This window comes from Paroedura picta, chromosome 16 (genome assembly GCF_049243985.1).
Source record: "Paroedura picta isolate Pp20150507F chromosome 16, Ppicta_v3.0, whole genome shotgun sequence".
In the NCBI taxonomy this organism is placed as follows: Eukaryota; Metazoa; Chordata; class Lepidosauria; order Squamata; family Gekkonidae; genus Paroedura; species Paroedura picta.
The window spans coordinates 21,358,500-21,376,705 of record NC_135384.1 but is presented as its reverse complement, the minus strand read 5'-3'; the positions used below and the strand labels follow the sequence as shown (position 1 = coordinate 21,376,705).

Here is an 18,206-nt window from a genome sequence, read left to right as displayed (position 1 = left end):
GGAAGGTGGCTGGAATTCCCTCTAGCCTCACATTTCTGGGTATTTCTGTTCAGTGTTGTGTAGTGGTTAGGAGTGTGGACTTCTAATCTGTCAGGCCAGATTTGATTCCCTGTTCCCCACATGCAGCCAGCTGGACTCACCACAGCACTGATAAAGCTGTTCTGACTGAGCAGTAATCTTGGGGCTCTCAGCCTCACCTACCTCACAGGGTGTCTGTTGTGGGGAGAGAAAAGGGAAGCTGCTTTCAGACTGTTCCTGGTAGAGAAAAAGCAGTATATAAGAACCGACCTTCTGGGTAAAACAATTTTTCAAAGAGTTTCAGCAAGCAGTCAGACAGTTGTGAACAAGGGGAGGGGTTGTGGCTTGGTGGCAGAACACCTAGTTGCCATGCAGAAGGTCCCAGGTTCAATCTCTGCTTACATAACAGGTGATGCAAAGGACCTCAGCCTGAGAGCAGCTGCTAATTTGAGTAAATGATGACGAATTTGTTTTTATACTCCGCTTTTCACCACTCTATCACTTTCCCTTCCTCTCCCTCACAACTCTGTGAGGTAGTTGGGGCTGAGAGAGCCCTAAACAAACTGCTCTGTGAGAACAGCACTAAACTGTAACTAGCCCGAGGTCAGTCAGCTGACTGCATGTGGAAGAAGAGTGGGGGATCAAACCTGGTTCTCCAGATTAGAGGCCGCTGCTTTGAACCATCACACCATGCTGACAATACTGACCTTGATGAACCAGCGCTCTGATTCAGTATAAGGCAGCCTCATGGGTTCTGGTTGGAGCACGAGCCTGGTTGGCCATTGGACTTATTACATTCTTTCCTCCCATCCCGAACAGAAAGCGCAAACATAAGCTTTTGCATTTCAGAAGTCCTCAGTCTACCTCCTGCTTTAGAATCTGGGTTACTGAGAAGAGAAATATGGTCTGATTCATTGAGGAACTTGCATTTGCACATGGCAACAATTTGAACATAGAGCTTCCAAAACCGGGAGGTCTTCAGTCATGGCCTGTGTCCAAATGGAGGAGAACAGAGTGCAAGAGCCTTGCAATAACCTGGGTTTAAGCTAGTCACAAATAAAAGCACTTCGAGCATTGAAGGACTTGGATCTATCTGTATCCAGGGTTCTGTTTGTATCAATGGGAGCTTTGTTTCCCTGTCGCTGTGCAGCTTCTCCTGCCTTCTCTTCTTTCCCACCTCTCTACCCCCCAGCACCTGTTGTGCTCCATTTATCAGTGTTACATAAGCGGGATACAGAACCTGGGGAAACAGAAGTGGGAGGAATTGTGATTAAAGAACAGCCCAAAGCACAGCAGGGGAACTTTTCTGTAATATTATAGTCCAAGGAGGTAGTGAGGCAGAAATCCTCCACCTAAAGGGAGGGCCTTGTCTGACCCTGAAAGGGAGCTGAACAGAGACGTTTGCCTTCCCTTATGGCTTGGTCTAAATCAGGGGTAGTCAAACTGCGGTCCTCCAGATGTCCATGGACTGCAATTCCCCTGAGCCTCTTGCCAGCGTTTGCTGGCAGGGGCTCATGGGAATTGTAGTCCATGGACATCTGGAGGGCCGCAGTTTGACTATCCCTGGTCTAAATCTTCCTAGAACCATCTGCTGCGCAAAGCACCTGTCATCTTCCCCTGCTATGGCTGTGAAATATATGTATGAAGCGGGGTGTTCTCTGTTTTTTGCATGGATAGCATCTAGCATTGTGTTCTTTTGTAGGCAGTGATCCTGAGATCTCAACAGCTCAGTACAGGCAGACATTCAACAGATGTCACTGTCACTGCATTTCCGTGGCATGCCTGCAAACACCGTATCTGTTGAGTTTCTGCTTGATGAATACTTGTTGAAGTCTTAGGAGGCACGCCAGAAACAAGTAGTGGTCCTGATTGTGTAAGTTCATTAGGGAAAGTGTTTATAATTGGTTCACCTTTGAGTTCCTCCCAAATTCCCGATGATATGAAAAAAAGAGCCAGTCTATTAGAGGCCGCCAAATGCACCTTCATAGCAGCAGACAACAGGGGCAACAGCTTTCTGTGGTGGCAGCAGCAATAACAACCTATTTCCAGGCCAGGGAAAGCATCCTGTGTTCATTTTCTGTTATGTCACACTGCTGTAAATGACACAGAAACAAGACCAGCTTAAAAATAATAATAAAACCTCCAGCTGTTCCTGTAAGGAATGATTTCTCTGTCTATCCCCTTTTATCCCTCCTTCCAGCGAGCTCAAACCTGACATTCATAATCCTTCCCCCATTTTTTGCTCCCAGCAACTCAGGGTAACTGGCCTAAGGTCATCCCGTGGGCTTCCTGCCGGATTTGAACAGTGATCTTTTCAGGCTTCCTCTGCTCTTCTGACCGCTGCATTATCTTGGCAGTCTGATGCATGATGGTATCTTGGGAGTGCTTCTGTGGTTTAAGTTAAGAATGGATGCGTTATGCTTTGCATTTCGGCATGGTGTTAACTGCAGCCATTTATGAGGCTGCTTATCTTTGAACCTGCTACTGACGCCAAACCTCTTTGAGGAGCCTCAGATGACACATTTGACATGCATCTGAACTCTGAACTTTCAGAGAAATGCGGGCAGCAGTTCTGACGGGACCGAAGACTCCGATTTCTCTACTGATCCGGAACATACAGACAGTTCAGAAAGTGATGGAATGACACGCCAGTCGGCACGGGTGACCCGCTCCTCTGCCAGGCTCAGCCAGAGCTCTCAAGGTAAGTGTCCAAACAATTGCTGGGGGATGGGAGGTTTTATAGTGGATTTTTGGGAAATTAGGATTATGGGTGTGTTGGAAGGTTATCCTCTGGGCCCCTTTTGCACTGTGGAATGCACATAGATATCATCACAAGGGCAGCATTTTTTTTCCTGGTTAGTACTGTCAGTGGGAGTTCACAGTACATGATGGAATGGGGCACAGAGCTGGGGAATTGTTGTAAACTAATGGTGTTATCAGTCGAGCGCCTTAAGATTCTTGAACTGGAGTTTGAGATTTGGAGTTTAATCTTTTAACACCAGAAAAAGATGTGCTTTAGTGGCACTCTCAGTGTTTCCATACATAAAAAGAGCCCTGCTCAGTCAGACCAGTGGTTCCTCTCGTCCAGTGTCCTGTTGCACATAGTGGCCACCCAGTTGTCCTGGAGGACCAACAAACGGTGCTTGGAGACCTCATGCTGCCTCCCAGCCTTGATATTCAGAGGTTATCAGCCTCTGAATGTGGAGCTTCTTTTTCATAGAATCATAGTTGGAATGGCCCTCCAGGGTTATCTAGTCCAACCCCCTGCACAGTGCAGGAAACAACTACCTGCCCACCCACAGTGACCCCAATTTCATGCCCAAGTAATTCCCCCCCCCCAAAAAAAAACCTCCAGGCTCCAGCCTGGCCAGGAAATTCACCTAACCATCCCACGGTGGCAATCGACAATTTCCTGGGTATGCCAGGAAGGGCCACAAGAGACAAACACTGGCACATCCCTTCCTTCCCACCCACTCACAATCTGCCTCAGTTCATAAAATCAACATTTCTGTGAGATGACTATCTAGCCTCTGCTTAAAAACTTCCAAAGAAGGAGAACCCACCACCTACCAAGGAAACCTGTTCCACTGAGGAACTGACCTAACTGTCACGAACTTATGGATGTTTAGCCGAAAATTCTTTTAAATTAATTTCATCCCATTGGTTCTGGTCTGACCCTCTGGGGCAACAGAAAACAACTCTGCTCCATCTTCTTTATGACACAGCTCAAGTATTTGAAGATGATTATCATATTACCTCTCAGTTGTTTTTCTCCAGGCTAAACAGACCAAGCTCCCTCAGCCTTTCCTCATACATCTTGGTCTCCAAACTCCTCACCATCTTTGTAACCTTCCTCTGGACATGCTCCAGTTTCTCTACATCTTTCTTCAGTTGTGGTGCCCAAAACTGAACACAGGACTCCAAGTGAGATCTTACCAGAATGGAGTAAAGCAGTAACATTACCTCACGTGATCTGGACACTATACTTCTTTTAATACAGCCCAAAATCCCATTTGCCTTTTTAGCTACCAAGTCACACTGCTGACTCATGTTCAGTGTTTGGTCTGCTAAGACCCCCAGATCCTGTTCACACGTACTCCTGCCAAGACAAGTATTACCCATCCTATAGTCTCTTTATATTGGCGGTAGAGAGTCTCACCCCCCCCCCCTCCTGTAGTTGAGGATGCGGAAACCAAATGAGTAAGATTAAGCCATTGTTGTTGCCACTATTGTAAATTTATTGGATCTTATTGTTATTTATGGTTTTAGGGGGCCTTCGGGGGGAGGCGGGGTATAAATACAACAACAACAACAATAATAATAATAATAATATTCTTCATATCCACAGTTATTGTGACTACTGCCTCATAAGACATTCAAGTGCAGTTATATTACTTATGGAGGATGGCTTGTCTGACCAGTGAGCTCATGACTGTGTTGCAATTTGTACTTGAGACAGGCTAGCTGAACTGCTCATTTATTTTAACCCTTGTCATCTCCCTCAAACTCAGAATTTGAGTCTGGCTATATTAGAGGGACAGGTAGGTACTCGTCTCTTTCTTGAGGACTTGTACATTTTGCTGTCATGCAACCCTTGTTTTTTTTCTCCCCCCCCCTTCCACTAGATTCCAGTCCAGTTCGTAATCCTCAGTCATTTGGAGCAGAAGAACCTGTTTATTCTACCAGGAGGGTAACCCGCAGCCAGCAGCAGCCTGCACCTGTGACACCTAAAAAATATCCACTCCGGCAGACCCGCTCATCTGGATCTGAAACAGAGCAAGTGGTTGACTTTTCTGATAGAGGTCTGTAAACAGGCTGGGTGAGGATGAGCAGGGATGCTGATAAGCAGCATGGTCTGAAGATGCACTGACTTAGTTCTTACAGCATTCAGAACTGAGTGTGCTTTGCAGAGTGTCTATGAAGCTCAATCACCAGCTAGTGGAGATAGGCATTAAAAGTTCAGAGTAGCCCAGAAGTGTGCAAGACTTGTGTTTCCTGTTGCCTTTCAAGGACAGGGAAATGTGGGCACCCTTGATTACGCTAGAGAGGAGCCATAGTCCCTAAAGGAGTGGCAAAGGCAAAATATTTCATTTAAAATATATTTATTTTGGGGAAGGAACCAAGTGGATTTAATCGTTCTGGAATTTTGCAAAGTCTTGGAAATAGAGCCAGTGGCTGAGACAAGATGTAGCAGTCACTATATACACAAAGTTGAGGTTAAACTTGTCACGTGATATCAGGTGTTACCGGTGTGATCTCAAGGACTGCGCATTGTGCTCATTTCTCAGAGAGATGCTATTTTGATCTTGCTTTTATATCTCTGCCCTTTGGGCTCTAGATGTTGTCTTTTCGCATGTATGTTGTGAACATGGGCACAGTTGAGATTTGAACATGAGTTTCTCACACCTAAGGCTTATCTCCTCCCTGTGGTGTATCACTGGTTCAGTGTCTATGGCGTGCTCTTTAGTAGGGGTAGTCAACCTGTGGTCCTCCAGATGTTCATGGACTACAATTCACATGAGTCCCTGCCAGCAAACGCTGGCAGGGGCTCATGGGAATTGTAGTCCATGGACATCTGGAGGACCACAGGTTGACTACCCCTGCTCTATAGCACTTTGACTTCGAGCAGTGTGCTGGGGTCCCTGACATTAGAGGCTGAACCTGGCAAAAACATGCTGAAATTGCTGCTTCTTTCTTTTGAAGCAGGTGTTTATGTGATGCCTTCTTGCCCTGAAAGCTAAGCCCTGAAACATGAGTGTTTCCTCTTTTGAAATTAAATATGATTGCTTCAGGTTTGCACCTACTTTCGTGTTTGTGTGTATATATATATATATAGTTGTAATTGTAATGTAATAATTGTAATAGTAATATACATTGTGGTCATTATTCTCCCATGTGGCTCCATATCTTCCTCCAGATTGTGGGCGCTTAAGGTGAAGTCAAGCATTGCTGCTATTTTAGAGCACTCCAAGCATATGGTTGGAGGGCCTGTGATTCAACAGACCTTGCTGACACTGGGCTGTACTGGGTTTGGTTAAGTTGTTTCCTGGATGGAGACCTCATGGAAGTGAACACATGAATTCCATTCTGAAGCCTCATCTCTCTAGTACATCTTGAATGTCCATTGAGCCAATTACAACTTTTTACCTTTAAGCATTGCCCTGATTCGGTATCTCTCTCAGAGTTTTGCTCAGGGAGAGCAACAGTATGTCCCCATTACAATATATGGGTTTTAGGCCTGCTATTCCCATCACGTCAATCCCTCTTCTATCCTTTCTTAGAACCATGTGCCCTCTTTTGCCAAAATTTGACTCTCTGCAGACACTAAAAATGCTGCTGACCATGACGAGTCCCCACCCCGCACACCAACTGGGAACGCCCCATCCTCAGAGTCCGACATCGATATCTCCAGTCCCAACATGTCTCACGATGAGAGCATCGCCAAGGATATGTCCATGAAGGATTCTGGGAGTGACCTGTCTCATCGCCCCAAACGCCGTCGCTTCCACGAAAGCTACAACTTCAACATGAAGTGTCCTACCCCGGGCTGCAATTCCTTAGGTACAGTGGCACTTACCCTGTGGTCTGAACCTCAATGATCGGAGTTGCCTCTGATCCCCCTGTGTGCCTTTTCTTGTTGTCAGCCTTGTTCTTCTCACTCTCCCACAGGACATCTGACGGGAAAGCACGAGAGACACTTTTCCATATCTGGATGTCCGCTGTATCATAACCTTTCGGCTGATGAGTGCAAGGTAATTTCCATCTCTTAGCCTTCTACCATTCAGTCTGTGATAAAGACAGGTATGGAATCTAGGGATAAACTAGAAAGATGGGGAGAGGAAAGACAGTCGAGGGAATTGCAGAGGAATATAGTTCATAATGGGAGGTCTCTGTCATAGTATATATATTATTACATATGTCATCTGCTATATTCGTACTGAGGACCAGTGTGTTGCAGTGGTTAGAGTGTCAGTTTACGATTTGGAAGACCCAGATTCAAATTTGCACTCTGCTGTGGCAGTTTACTGGGCAGCCTTGAGCCAGTCAAGTTCAGCCTAACCTACCTTGCAGGGTGTTTGTGAGGACCAAATGGAGAAGGCGGAGAATGTTGTAAACCAACTTGGGTTTCCATTTCTGTTTACAGACTCCAAAGGCACCCACGTTCAAGTCTCCCCTTAATTCTGTTTTTAAAGGCACAGGGCCTTCCGTAACTGAATAAAAACTCACATGGCCATTTATGGCAATCTTCTCTGGATTTCCAGGTGAGAGCGCAGAGCCGGGACAAACAAGTAGAGGAAAGGATGCTGTCCCACCGACAGGATGACAATAACAGGCATGCCACCAGACACCAGGTAAAAACATGTATGCAGGTACTCTGAACCCCCTACTAGACAATCGATTTCAGAAAGGCGCACCTTTGTCTTCTCTGAAACAACCGAAAGCTGTTTTGTATAGAAATCATTCTGTCTGAACACAAACTCACTTTTCAAGCTGCACAGATTTCAAAAGCTTTCACCTGGCACTTAAAAGAAAGTAGTGTGTGTGTCCAGCAAGCCTCTGGGCTGCGCTGCAGATATATAGGTTAGAGGAGTGTCCATCTCCCAGAACTATTTCCCTGCATGTGTGTCAGGACCATGTTTCTGTCTCTTTTTTTTCTGAGAAGGTGAGTTTCTCTGACCAGGTGAAGATGTCCTTTACCTCCCAGTGGAGTTTTACATTAAGATTAGGGCTCCTTGAGGTTGTCTATGAAGTATTGCTGTATACAAGTAAATACTTCTTCGTACAGCAAGTGATTACAATGAAGAATCTGCTGCCAGAAGGTGTAGTTATGCCCATAGCCATAGAAAGCTTTAAAAGGGGATTTAGATAGATTCGTGAAGATTTCTATCAGTAGCTACTAGCCATGGTGACTAAAGGGGAGCTCTATGTTCAGATGCAGCCAGCTTCTGAATCCAAATGGGAGGAGGCAACAATGGGGACGGCCTCAGCCTCTGTGTCCTGTTGTTGGCTGTAGTTAGGAACTGGTTGGCCACTGTGTGAGACAGGGTGCTGGGCTGAATGGACCCCTGGTCTAATCCAGTGGGGCTCTTGGAAGAACATAAAAATAGCCCTGCAGGGCCAGGCCAGTGATTTACCTAGTCCAGCATCCTGTCTTACAGTGGCCAACCAGTTCCTAACTACAGCCAACAACAGGACAAGTCTTTTACATCACCAGCACAGTGATCAGGCCTCTAAACTGCCAGATCCATGTTCTGGGAAAGAAGAAAATGCTTTGTACCACATCATACATGACAGTCAAAGCCAGAAAGCTGTGGCATAGGAAGCTGCCTTTGACCAGTAGCTTATCTGCTTTGGTCAGAAAGGGGGGGGGGGAGGATTCTCAGCATATCTGAATTGTCCTATTTCTTTTTTTTCTCTTTTTTCAGTGCACATTTTGATCTTCTTTTTGTTACCTTCATAGGCACCGACTGAGAGACAGCTGAGATACAAAGAGAAAGTAGCAGAGATGAGGAAGAAGAGGAACGCAGGGCTGACAAAGGAGCAGAAGGAAAAATACATGGTACAGAAACTTCTTCCTCTGATTCTCCCTGGAGTGTCGGGAGTAAGGAGTTGGGACATTCCCCGGTCTCATAGCTTCGTGTGGGATGTCCTCTCCCTGCAGAAGAGGCAGAGTTAAATTAGCTCCCCATCGGCATTATGCAGATGATAATCCTGGCCTCCCTTGCGTGTTTGTTGTACCTTTTGCAGCACGACTGACTAGATTTATTTACTTTATAGTCTTTCTCACTGATAATCAAGGGGGATTAGAGGATATCAGTAGTGCTGTCAGATAGCATAAGACAGTCAATGACCAGTGGTAACAGGATTACAGCATGCAAACGATTGAAGGTAGATAGGTCCACCAAGAAAGGATCACAAAAGCAGGTGAAAACTACAACAAACATTGCACTGAACTGTGTCCTCTGACCTCTTCATTCAACTATAATGCCAGTCTCTTTTCAAAAATGCTCTCTTGAACATTAGCTTTTCACATTCTGGAGAATGACAGAAGTGTAGAAGTCTGTGTGAGCTTCTCAGGTGGGCTGTTCCATGGGGTGCAGTTGGTACTGGTTGTCTCAGTTAAGAGTTATACTGGAAAAGCAAATTAAATGCAAAAAAGACATTATACCAGCCTTTTATCTGAGAAGATGCCCCCCCCCCCAATGTACACACCACTTGAATGACAAGGCCACATAGTTCCATGCAATGGTTACCTCTAAACTAGACTGTTATAATGCACTCTGTATGGATCAGCCCTTGGACACCTTGAAAACTCCAGTTAGTGAAAAATCCTGCAGCATGGCTACTTGGTGTAACGGTTAGGAGCACCTAAAGGGCCAGAAGCTTCCTTGTTCAAGTAAAGCCAGCTCGGTGCAGTGGTTAGGAGTGCTGACTTCTAACCTGGTGAACTGGGTTTGATTCTGCGCTTGCCACATGCAGCCAGCATGGGTGACCTTGGCTCACCACAGCGCTGATAAAGCTGTTCTGACCGAGCAGTGATCTCAGGGCCTCACCTCCTTCACAGGGTGTTTGTTGTGGGGAGAGGAAAGGGAAGGTGATTGTAAGCCGATTTGAGACTCCTTCGGGTAGAGAAAAGCGGCATACAAGAACCAACCCTTCTTCTACAGGTCAACAGATGGAGCATGCATTTCATACCCATTCTTCAGACTAGTCCTGGTTGGTTACTTGTCAGTTACCAAGTTTAATTCAAGGTCCAAATAATCCGCTACAAAACCTTCAAATGTTTGGACACTATATAAAATTAATTTATTTTATTTTGTTACTTTTATATGCCGCCTCAGGGCGGTTTACATGGAATATAAAGAATTATACATTGAACTCAGTATTGCCAATAAACTAGAATATAACAATGGTGACAATAGGAATAGTAACAGAAGATAACAATTTAACAGAAGAGTAATCAAACAGGTCCATGGAATAGATTCTGATACGTGAATTCCAGGGAAGGAGGTTCTGTCTAATGGTACCCTATCCTATTTGGGATGGATAGCCGTGCTTTAGAACTAATGTGTATAAAATAGACACCTGTGTATGTATTACAGTGAAATGGTTATCTAATTATTTTGAATCAGTTTGTGAGTTCCAGCCTCACTTCCCATCCTCCACAGGATCTCCTAGCTCTGCCATCTGGGTGGGGTGGGGTGTCTCCCTTCCTTTGAACTTGACTTCCCCACCCTGAGCAACATGCTCCTCTTCCTGATCATAAGTCCATGCTGAGGCTCTCCACTTTGCCAAAGCAGCCTCCTTTCACAATATCATTCATTAGCATTCTTTCCCCCAGCAAGTGAGGCTGGAGAGTGGAGGACTAGTGAAAACTCACTTGCCTGAGGACCAGGGGAAATGAGGGGGTGGTTAAGAGCAGCAGGGCCTAATCAGAAGAACCGGGTTGGATTCCCCCACTTCTCCACATGCAGCGGGCCAGTCACAGTTCCCTCAGAGAAGTTCTTTTAGAGCTCTTTCAGTCCCACCTATCTCACAGGATGTTTGTTGTGGCAAGAGGAAGGGAAAGGTAGAATCATAGAATCACAGAATCATAGAGTTGGAAGGGCCCATAGAGGCCATCTAGTCCAACCCCCTGCTCAACGCAGGATCAGCCCAAAGCATCCTAAAGGTCTTTGTAAGCCACTTTGGGACTCCTTTAGGTAGCGAAAAGCGGGCTCTTCAGCACTCTATATTTTTAAAATGTTTTTTTTTTTTAATCATTGCTTCAGGAACACCGGCAAACCTACGGCAACACTCGAGAACCCCTCCTAGAGAACTTGACCAGTGAATATGACCTTGAGCTTTTTCGCCGAGCGCAAGCCAGAGCCTCAGAGGACTTGGTGAGTGGGGCTGGGGGGTTTTCCTGGGAGACACCTGAGTTCACCTCCCAGGCTCAGAGCCAAAAAAAGCCCTGCTGCTTTAGAGTCCGAATCACTGCAGTGGGGTTTTCACAAACCCTTAAGCAAGTGTTAGTAGACATGAGCAAGGAAGAAAGACCAGGCTCTAGATCAGGGGTAGGCAAACTGTGGCCTTCCAGATGTCCATGGACTACAATTCCCATGAGCCCCTGCCAACTGGCTACAGTTTGCCCACCCCTGCTCCAGATCATATCCTTGCCATATGACTTAAAACGGGTAACAGCCATTGTGTGCAAATGGGTGGGTTCCTTCTGGCGAAGTTGTCTGCTGTCCAGGTTTTTGCATAGAGTTAAACGTTAAGAGAGAGATGAGTGGAGAAACAGGCAACTGATGCTGCAATTAATTAGCTGTGGGTTTTCCCAGCCAGAAAGAGCTTTGAGGGGAAGGACAGAAAGGAAAAGATGGGGCAGAGCCATGGGAATGGCAGAGGTCCTGCAGTGATAACACACAGATCCTCGGTATGATAAGTTATGGGGCAGAGCATACCTGCTCTCTCTGCTTACCTGCAGCTTCAGCCCTTCTTTCATCACCTGTCAGTATAGTGATGTTAATAACCTTTTGACAACAGAGAGAATTGGAATTGAAGTTTATGGAGGAGTGAACAAGAGGGTGGACTAATTTGGAGCACCGTGAAAAGACACAGCGGTAGGCCATGGGCTGGCAGTCTTACACAGAGGGCAGCACACTGGGGTCCCTCTGCTATTCAAGGCCACACTTTGGTCCTCCTTATGCCTGGCTCCTCCTAGGTATGTCCATGGGTTTTCTTTGTCCCTTCCTTGGATTTTTTACCTGCCAAACTGATCACCTGGACAATTCAATTTCTCTTGTGGCTTGCTAAATGGACGTCTAGGGGGGCTTACCAGTTATGAGAATGTGTGTTGTCCCAATAAAGAACAAAATGAGTAACAGTTGCCTTTGGGAACCACAGAGGATACAGGATTATCTGACCTGATAACCCAGGATGGGCTACTTACTGGGGAGTTGCTTATTTAGAAACGTATGACTGCTCCTAGAGCTTTAAAATATTTCAAGCAGCAGAGAAGCTTTCCTTAGTGTGATTAAGCCCAGAAAGAGGTACTGCAAGACACCACATGGCAAAAATGCACTGTCAGCAACTTGAGGGGCAATTGAATATGGGGCCTCTCTACAAAAGATTTGCAGATTCTGCAAAAGATTTGCAGATTAAAAGAAGAACAAATTCTGAAAGTGACCAGTGGAAAACCTGAACGCTCATATAGCCAAGGACTTTGATGGTTTCTCTCTGGGGGCACGGAGATCCCCAAAAGATCCCCTCCCCCTGTCTCACCTAATTTTTTCTGGAGCATCACTTTTAAACAGTGATGCCAGCTTGAGAATTTATGGGGAAACTCTGAAGTAGGTAGATCCAAAAGAACCTGGAACAACTGTACCTCAGAAAAATATGTTGGGTAGGAAAGAAAAATCTCACGCCTCCCCACCAGAGAAGAAAGTTACAGGATTCTGGATTTTTCCCTGGGGGGTGAAAAAATCAACTTCAGCAATGTAATTTTGATGGGGGGTGGGGAGGCAGGCTTTAACTGCAAAGGAGCGTGAAGGAAACAATCAGTTTTCATCTGTGCACTCTTCATCCACTCTGATGCAGCTGCCCCTAGCTGCTTGGGGTTTAAAAAAAATAAGTAAATAAATGAATATATAAAGTGCTGGAAGGAATCGCCGTGCATCATGCAGCTTGACCCAGATAATTGTACAAATTATACAAAGAGAGTGTCATCCCCCTCCCACACACACATACCCCGCCGCTGCATCAGGCCTCAGTGCTACTTGCCTGCAGTCCGGAGGCAAAGGAAAGCTGCTCTCTGTCGCCTGGGGGCTGGTGCAGAAAAGAGTCTGAGTGTGTGCAAGAAGATTTAGGCGTCAGTTTCAGTGTGGCGATGCTTTTGCTTGGAATAAGCCTCGCTGCGTTTCAACATAAGGCAGCGTCAGGCATCCAAAGCGTTTGCCTGGGGTGCAAGCTGGCGCGGCTCATCTCCTGGCTCAGAGAGTGCCAGAAGTCCTGGGGCAAGGGAATGAATCTGTTTTCCTGCCTGCTTAGCGCTCATCTGATGCTTGCTTTCTGTGACGTGCCCTCGGGCGGCAGCTTCAAGGAGAGATCAGAGGCACTTCTGCCGGAGAATACCGATCAAGCCAAGGGAGAGGTTTAAATTATCTTCAAAGGGGCTGCTGCGGTAGAGAACGGAAGCCCTTCACCTTGGAGGACTGCTGAGAATAGGCTGCAGCCTCCAGAAGCCATTTTCTTAAATGGGGGGGCCTGATGCTGGCTTTACGTCTACTGACCAAGGGGTCGATCCCACTCACTTTTGACAAAGGAGGCTTTGTGTGGGGGGTGGGCACCTCCCCCCCCCAGGTTTGTGTTGGAGCTAATTTTTTAAAGCATGTTGTTCACCTGCGTAGCTCAAGGGCAGGAGAGCAGTGGCTGGCCCATCAGGCTTCCATGTTTCCTCGACCTGCGGCTGCTCATCATCACAGCTGCTTAAGGGAATAGCCCCTACTCAGTCAGGGAGTTTCACATTTCCTTAAACATATTCCTTGCCTCACTGCTGTGCTCAGCATCCTAATTTTCCACAGGATACCTCATTAACCTTTAACAAAACGAAGGCGTTTAAAAATATTAATTTTTGTTTTAGTTATTTAAATAATGTATTTGTTACTATTCTCACCCCCATTCCCCCAGGCATAATTCAAAGGAAGGTGGGGGCAGCTTTGCAATTGTAGGGCCAGGAAAGGACATCTTCACACACTAACATAGCAGATTCAGAATTCAACTTCTTGACCATTTTCAGCCTTGTTTTTAGAAGAGTTGGTTCTTATGTGCTGTTTTTCTCTACCTGAAGAAGTCTCAAAGGGGCTTCCAATTGCCTTCCCTTTCCTCTCCCCACAACAGACACCCTGTGGGGTTGGTGAGGCTGAGAGAGCCTTGATATCACTGCTCGGTCAGAACGGCTCGATCAGTGCTGTGGTGAGCCCAAGGTCACCCTGCTGGCTGCATGTGGGGGAGTGGGGAATCAAACCTGGCTCGCCAGATTAGAAGTCTCTACACCAAGCTGGCTTTACTTGAACAAGGAAGCTTCTAGCCCCTTAGGCTTTAAAAAATCGCACAGATTTGGGTTAAAACTTGCACACGTGGTTGGAGGGGGCCAGTGGTCAATGTGTCTTAGTTATTTATTTGGTTTATATGCTGCCCTCCTGGCAAGCCTGCTCAGTGCAGTGTACAACAATAGACAATAACAATAGTATGAGTTAAGAATGAATAACATTATTAAACCATTTTAAACCACATTCTATAAGTAGTATCAGCATCGGTTTAGATATTTTTCTAGTGCAATTGCTGTTCAATGATGTTTTTGTGGGGGGTATTCTTTATAGGGGGCCCATTGGATGTTATAAGCAAAAGCTTAGCAGAAGAGCTCCATCTGACAGGCCCTGCAGAACTGTGCCAGCTCCATCAGGGCCCAGGTCTCCTCTAGGAGCTCATTCCACCAATTGGGGCCAAGACTGGAAATGTCCTGGCCCTGGTTGAGGCCAGAAGTACTTCCTTGGGGCCAGGGACTATCAACCGGTTGGTATTTGCAGAGTGAATTCCTTTTCAGGGGACACAGGCAGAGAGGTGATCCCTTAGGTATGCCTGGTCTGTGAATGGCCTTAAAGGTAAGTACCAATCCCTTAAATTTGATCCAGATTTCAACTGGGAGCAGAAGTAGTTGCTGAAGGACAGGCCAAATACGAGCACTCAAAGATGTTCTTGTGAGGGCCTGGGCTGCTGCGTTCTGGACCAGTTGCAGTTTCCGGGTCAAGGATAACGGTAGAGCGAGTTACAGTGGTCCAGTCTAGAGCTGACCATTACATGGATCACTGTGGCTAGATGCTCCTTGATTCTCTGTGTGACAGGAGGAATAACTATGTAAAATAAGCAAATCTGTGGACCCTTCATCACCTTAATTTTCATTCCCAGGCTACAGACTCCAGTTTTTCTCATGACTTTATTTTTAACGCTAGTTGTTGTTTTTTTATGGAAAAGGAGGAATACCCAAGAAGGCAAACCCGTGTTGTCTCTTTGCATCCACAGGAAAAGCTGCGACTTCAGGGCCAGATCACAGAAGGCAGCAACATGATCAAGACCATAGCCTTTGGCCGCTACGAGCTGGACACCTGGTACCATTCTCCCTACCCAGAGGAGTATGCGCGGCTTGGGCGTCTCTACATGTGCGAATTCTGCCTCAAGTACATGAAGAGCCAGACGATACTACGCAGGCACATGGTAAGCGAGACTGCAGCCACTTCCTGAAAGGCAAGCTCATACGTTAAGCTTAATAATTGCCAGAGTATCCACTGGGGCCAACGGCAGAGTACGAAGCCAGGCATGCCAGTTAGGCACAATATTGTGAAGCTGCATGCTTGGATCCTTCCCGGTCTTCTTAAAAAAGAAAGAAAACAGCCTTCTGTCTGACCTGGGAAAGCTAAAACCCTTCTCCTTCATGAGCTAGATTTTTGCCTGTGGGAAGTTTTTTTTAAATTATTATTATTGTAATTATTGCCGACCTCTGTGACAGCCGACCTCTGGAATCCCCATAGGGTTGTCAAGTCAAAAGATGTTCAGAGGTGGCTTGCTGTTGCTGGCAACCCTGGACTTCCTTGTTGGTCTCCGGTCCACATATTAACCGGGGCTGACCCTGCTTAGCTTTAGAGAACTGATGAGATCGGGCTAGCCTGGGAAGAGATCTCCCACTGCAGTCTTGTCATACGATGTGTCTGAACATTGCAACTGAGTATTAGAAAGCAGCTTCAAATCTACTTTACATGGGAGCTAAACGAAAAGTTGGTGAGATCTTGGGCTGATCTCCCGTTGTGGTTGCAAGCTCACACATTCAAGCAGCAAGGTTCCCCTGTATTATCCGCAGGTCTGCAGTTTTAGGGACCATTCCTTCATTGGGTCAGGGAGGTGGTGTGGTTTTGAATGCGTCAGGGTGGTCATGAGTGGGAGTCTCTTCTAGGTTCATCTTGGGCAGGGTAAGAAGGCCAGTTGCAGTGTTGTCTTTTGAAGGGTGGGGAGTGTAGCTTTCTTGGGTTCTCCTCTCTCAAGGTCCTTTAATGCCAAGGGATGTTTTGGCTGTCTTGCAGAATTTGTTCAAGGCCACAGTATTTATTTAATAACATGTCAACTACCCAAGGCACTGTACAGCTTGAAATAATGGTTCGGGGACACTATTCGGTTTTATGGAGAGGGTCAGTGGCGGAAAGAGGAAAAGGCGTCTGGGAGCTAGACAGCACCCTGCAGGATTTTTCCCGTCATAATTTCCCACCTTTTCCATTGCGCTAAGCCTCCCAAGGGGCCAGTAAAAAGATCTGAGGGCCTTGATTGATAACAGAAGGATAATGAGGTCATCTGACAACAACAAAAAGGGCTTGCTTTTTAAAACTGAACAAGAACAAGGTCTCTCCCCACACCCCTAACAGACCGCTGAGCCATCAACCAGGGGTTAAGTTTCAAACAATACAAGTTTCAAACAATACAAAACCCTTTCTTGGGCAGGTTTTAAAAAGTACCTTACTCTGCTGCTTCTTAGTTACACGCTAGACCTGGCAAACTTTGCTGGAGTGCTGTCGCACCTTTTCTGTGCTCAAATTACCCAGACAGGGGACCTTAAGCAAAAATCTGATCCTTCCCCACGCACCTGCTAGCCTAGCCCTTCCTGCTCCCTCACAACTTCTGATCCTTCGGAAACCTAACCAACTTAACCTCTTCCTGTCAAACCTGAGTTCTTTCCTAGTACCCAAGTTCTCTTGCCTGCTTCAGGGCACTGTTCGCATTTAATCCTGCATTGCTGGAATCAGTTTCTGTGCTCTGCTGTCATGGAGCCCCTCTGTCTCTGTCATAAGGAAGTTAGATCACGGAACTAGGAGAGATGGTTTGGGCAGAGTCCAAGAGCAGCTGGTCCTGAGCAAACTGAGTGAGAAAGCATTTCTGTCTTGCCTCTGCCCTTGATAAGATCAGATACAAAGGCTATTCTGTCCCGTCTGTTTCCCTCAATTGCTGGAGGGAAACCTTGAAGTATACCAGGGGTCCCCAGCCCTTTGGAGTTTGTGCCACCCCAAAATGGCCACCAGAGAAAGCAAAGCCAAGCACAAAATGTCCCGCAGTGAGGTTATGTATAACTCTAATAGTAACTCTTCAGCATTTCAGGCAGAGGCTCTGCTTAACAGGATGCCTTTCAATCTGCACAGCCAATCAGAAGCCCTGCTGAGAAAAGGCCACCTGACCCTGCCCACTTTGTTTAAAGCACTTGGTGGGTGGCAGGAAAGGTGTTGGCAGGCACTGTGCCCCCCGCGAATGCCGTGTTGGGGACCCCTGAAGTACCCAGGCAATCCGAATTTAGGGACCCCTGATTTGCCACTATGCAGTTAAGATTTTTCACCGGGGAGCTTAAGAGTGACTCACTTTCCGTGGGATACTCCAGTTCCTCCCCCTCCTTTCATTCCCAAGTACTTTGGCAGGAAAATCTTGGCAGAAGCAAGGCCCACCTTCTTCCTCCCCTTGGCTTCTGAGGAGGAAAAGAAGCAGGTGGTTAACTCAGCAGCTGGCTCCTGATCTGTCTTCTGGCAGAATGGGAAAAATGGCTTTTTAGCTAAGAAAGAATGGCCAGTGTTCTTTTTGGAATTGAGCATTTCCTGGCTCACTGGCCCACCTGGAAGGATTATCATGGGCAAGGTATCCTTTCTTATGGCAGATTCAGTGGAAAATATTGCTTTGGGGTGACCCATAAAAACATGCCAGCTTTGCCTTCCTTTTAAAGATCAAACTTCTATTCTTCAAACCTTTTTTAACGCATTCCAGTTGTCAGGGCTTTCCAAAAGGTGAGGGCACACTTTCTGGAGGAGCTGTCTTTCTGAACTGCTGTTACCTGTTCTACTTCTACATTTCAGTCTCTTAGAGACACACGGTGGAAAACTCATTGCTGCTGAAGAAACTTTAAAAAATCTTCTCCCTAATGGGGACTCAAGAGTGGCCAGTCTCTCTGTCTCTGTCTCTCTGTCTCTCATATATATCTCCCATCTCGTATCTGGTCATATCTGGCTTTCTCAGATCCTAGATATGCTAGCCACAGCATTCTGGCTATCAGATCTTTTGGCCACCTTTGGCATGGTCTTCTGCTCTCAGGTGTCCTTTAGCTTTGCCATTAGACAACACAGTAC

At 46.4% G+C, this 18,206-nt stretch overlaps 1 protein-coding gene across 1 annotated transcript in view; it reads left to right on the top strand.

Moving 5' to 3' along the window:
- The window catches only part of KAT7 (lysine acetyltransferase 7), a 35,062-nt gene that overhangs the window by 1,467 nt on the left and 15,389 nt on the right, over nt 1-18,206 (top strand). The window contains exons 2-9 of the mRNA XM_077315529.1: nt 2,572-2,719; nt 4,644-4,820; nt 6,340-6,579; nt 6,688-6,770; nt 7,281-7,370; nt 8,480-8,578; nt 10,791-10,901; nt 15,082-15,273. Of these exons, the coding sequence (XP_077171644.1) occupies nt 2,572-2,719; nt 4,644-4,820; nt 6,340-6,579; nt 6,688-6,770; nt 7,281-7,370; nt 8,480-8,578; nt 10,791-10,901; nt 15,082-15,273 (1,140 nt within the window). The remainder of the gene's footprint in view (nt 1-2,571; nt 2,720-4,643; nt 4,821-6,339; nt 6,580-6,687; nt 6,771-7,280; nt 7,371-8,479; nt 8,579-10,790; nt 10,902-15,081; nt 15,274-18,206) is intronic.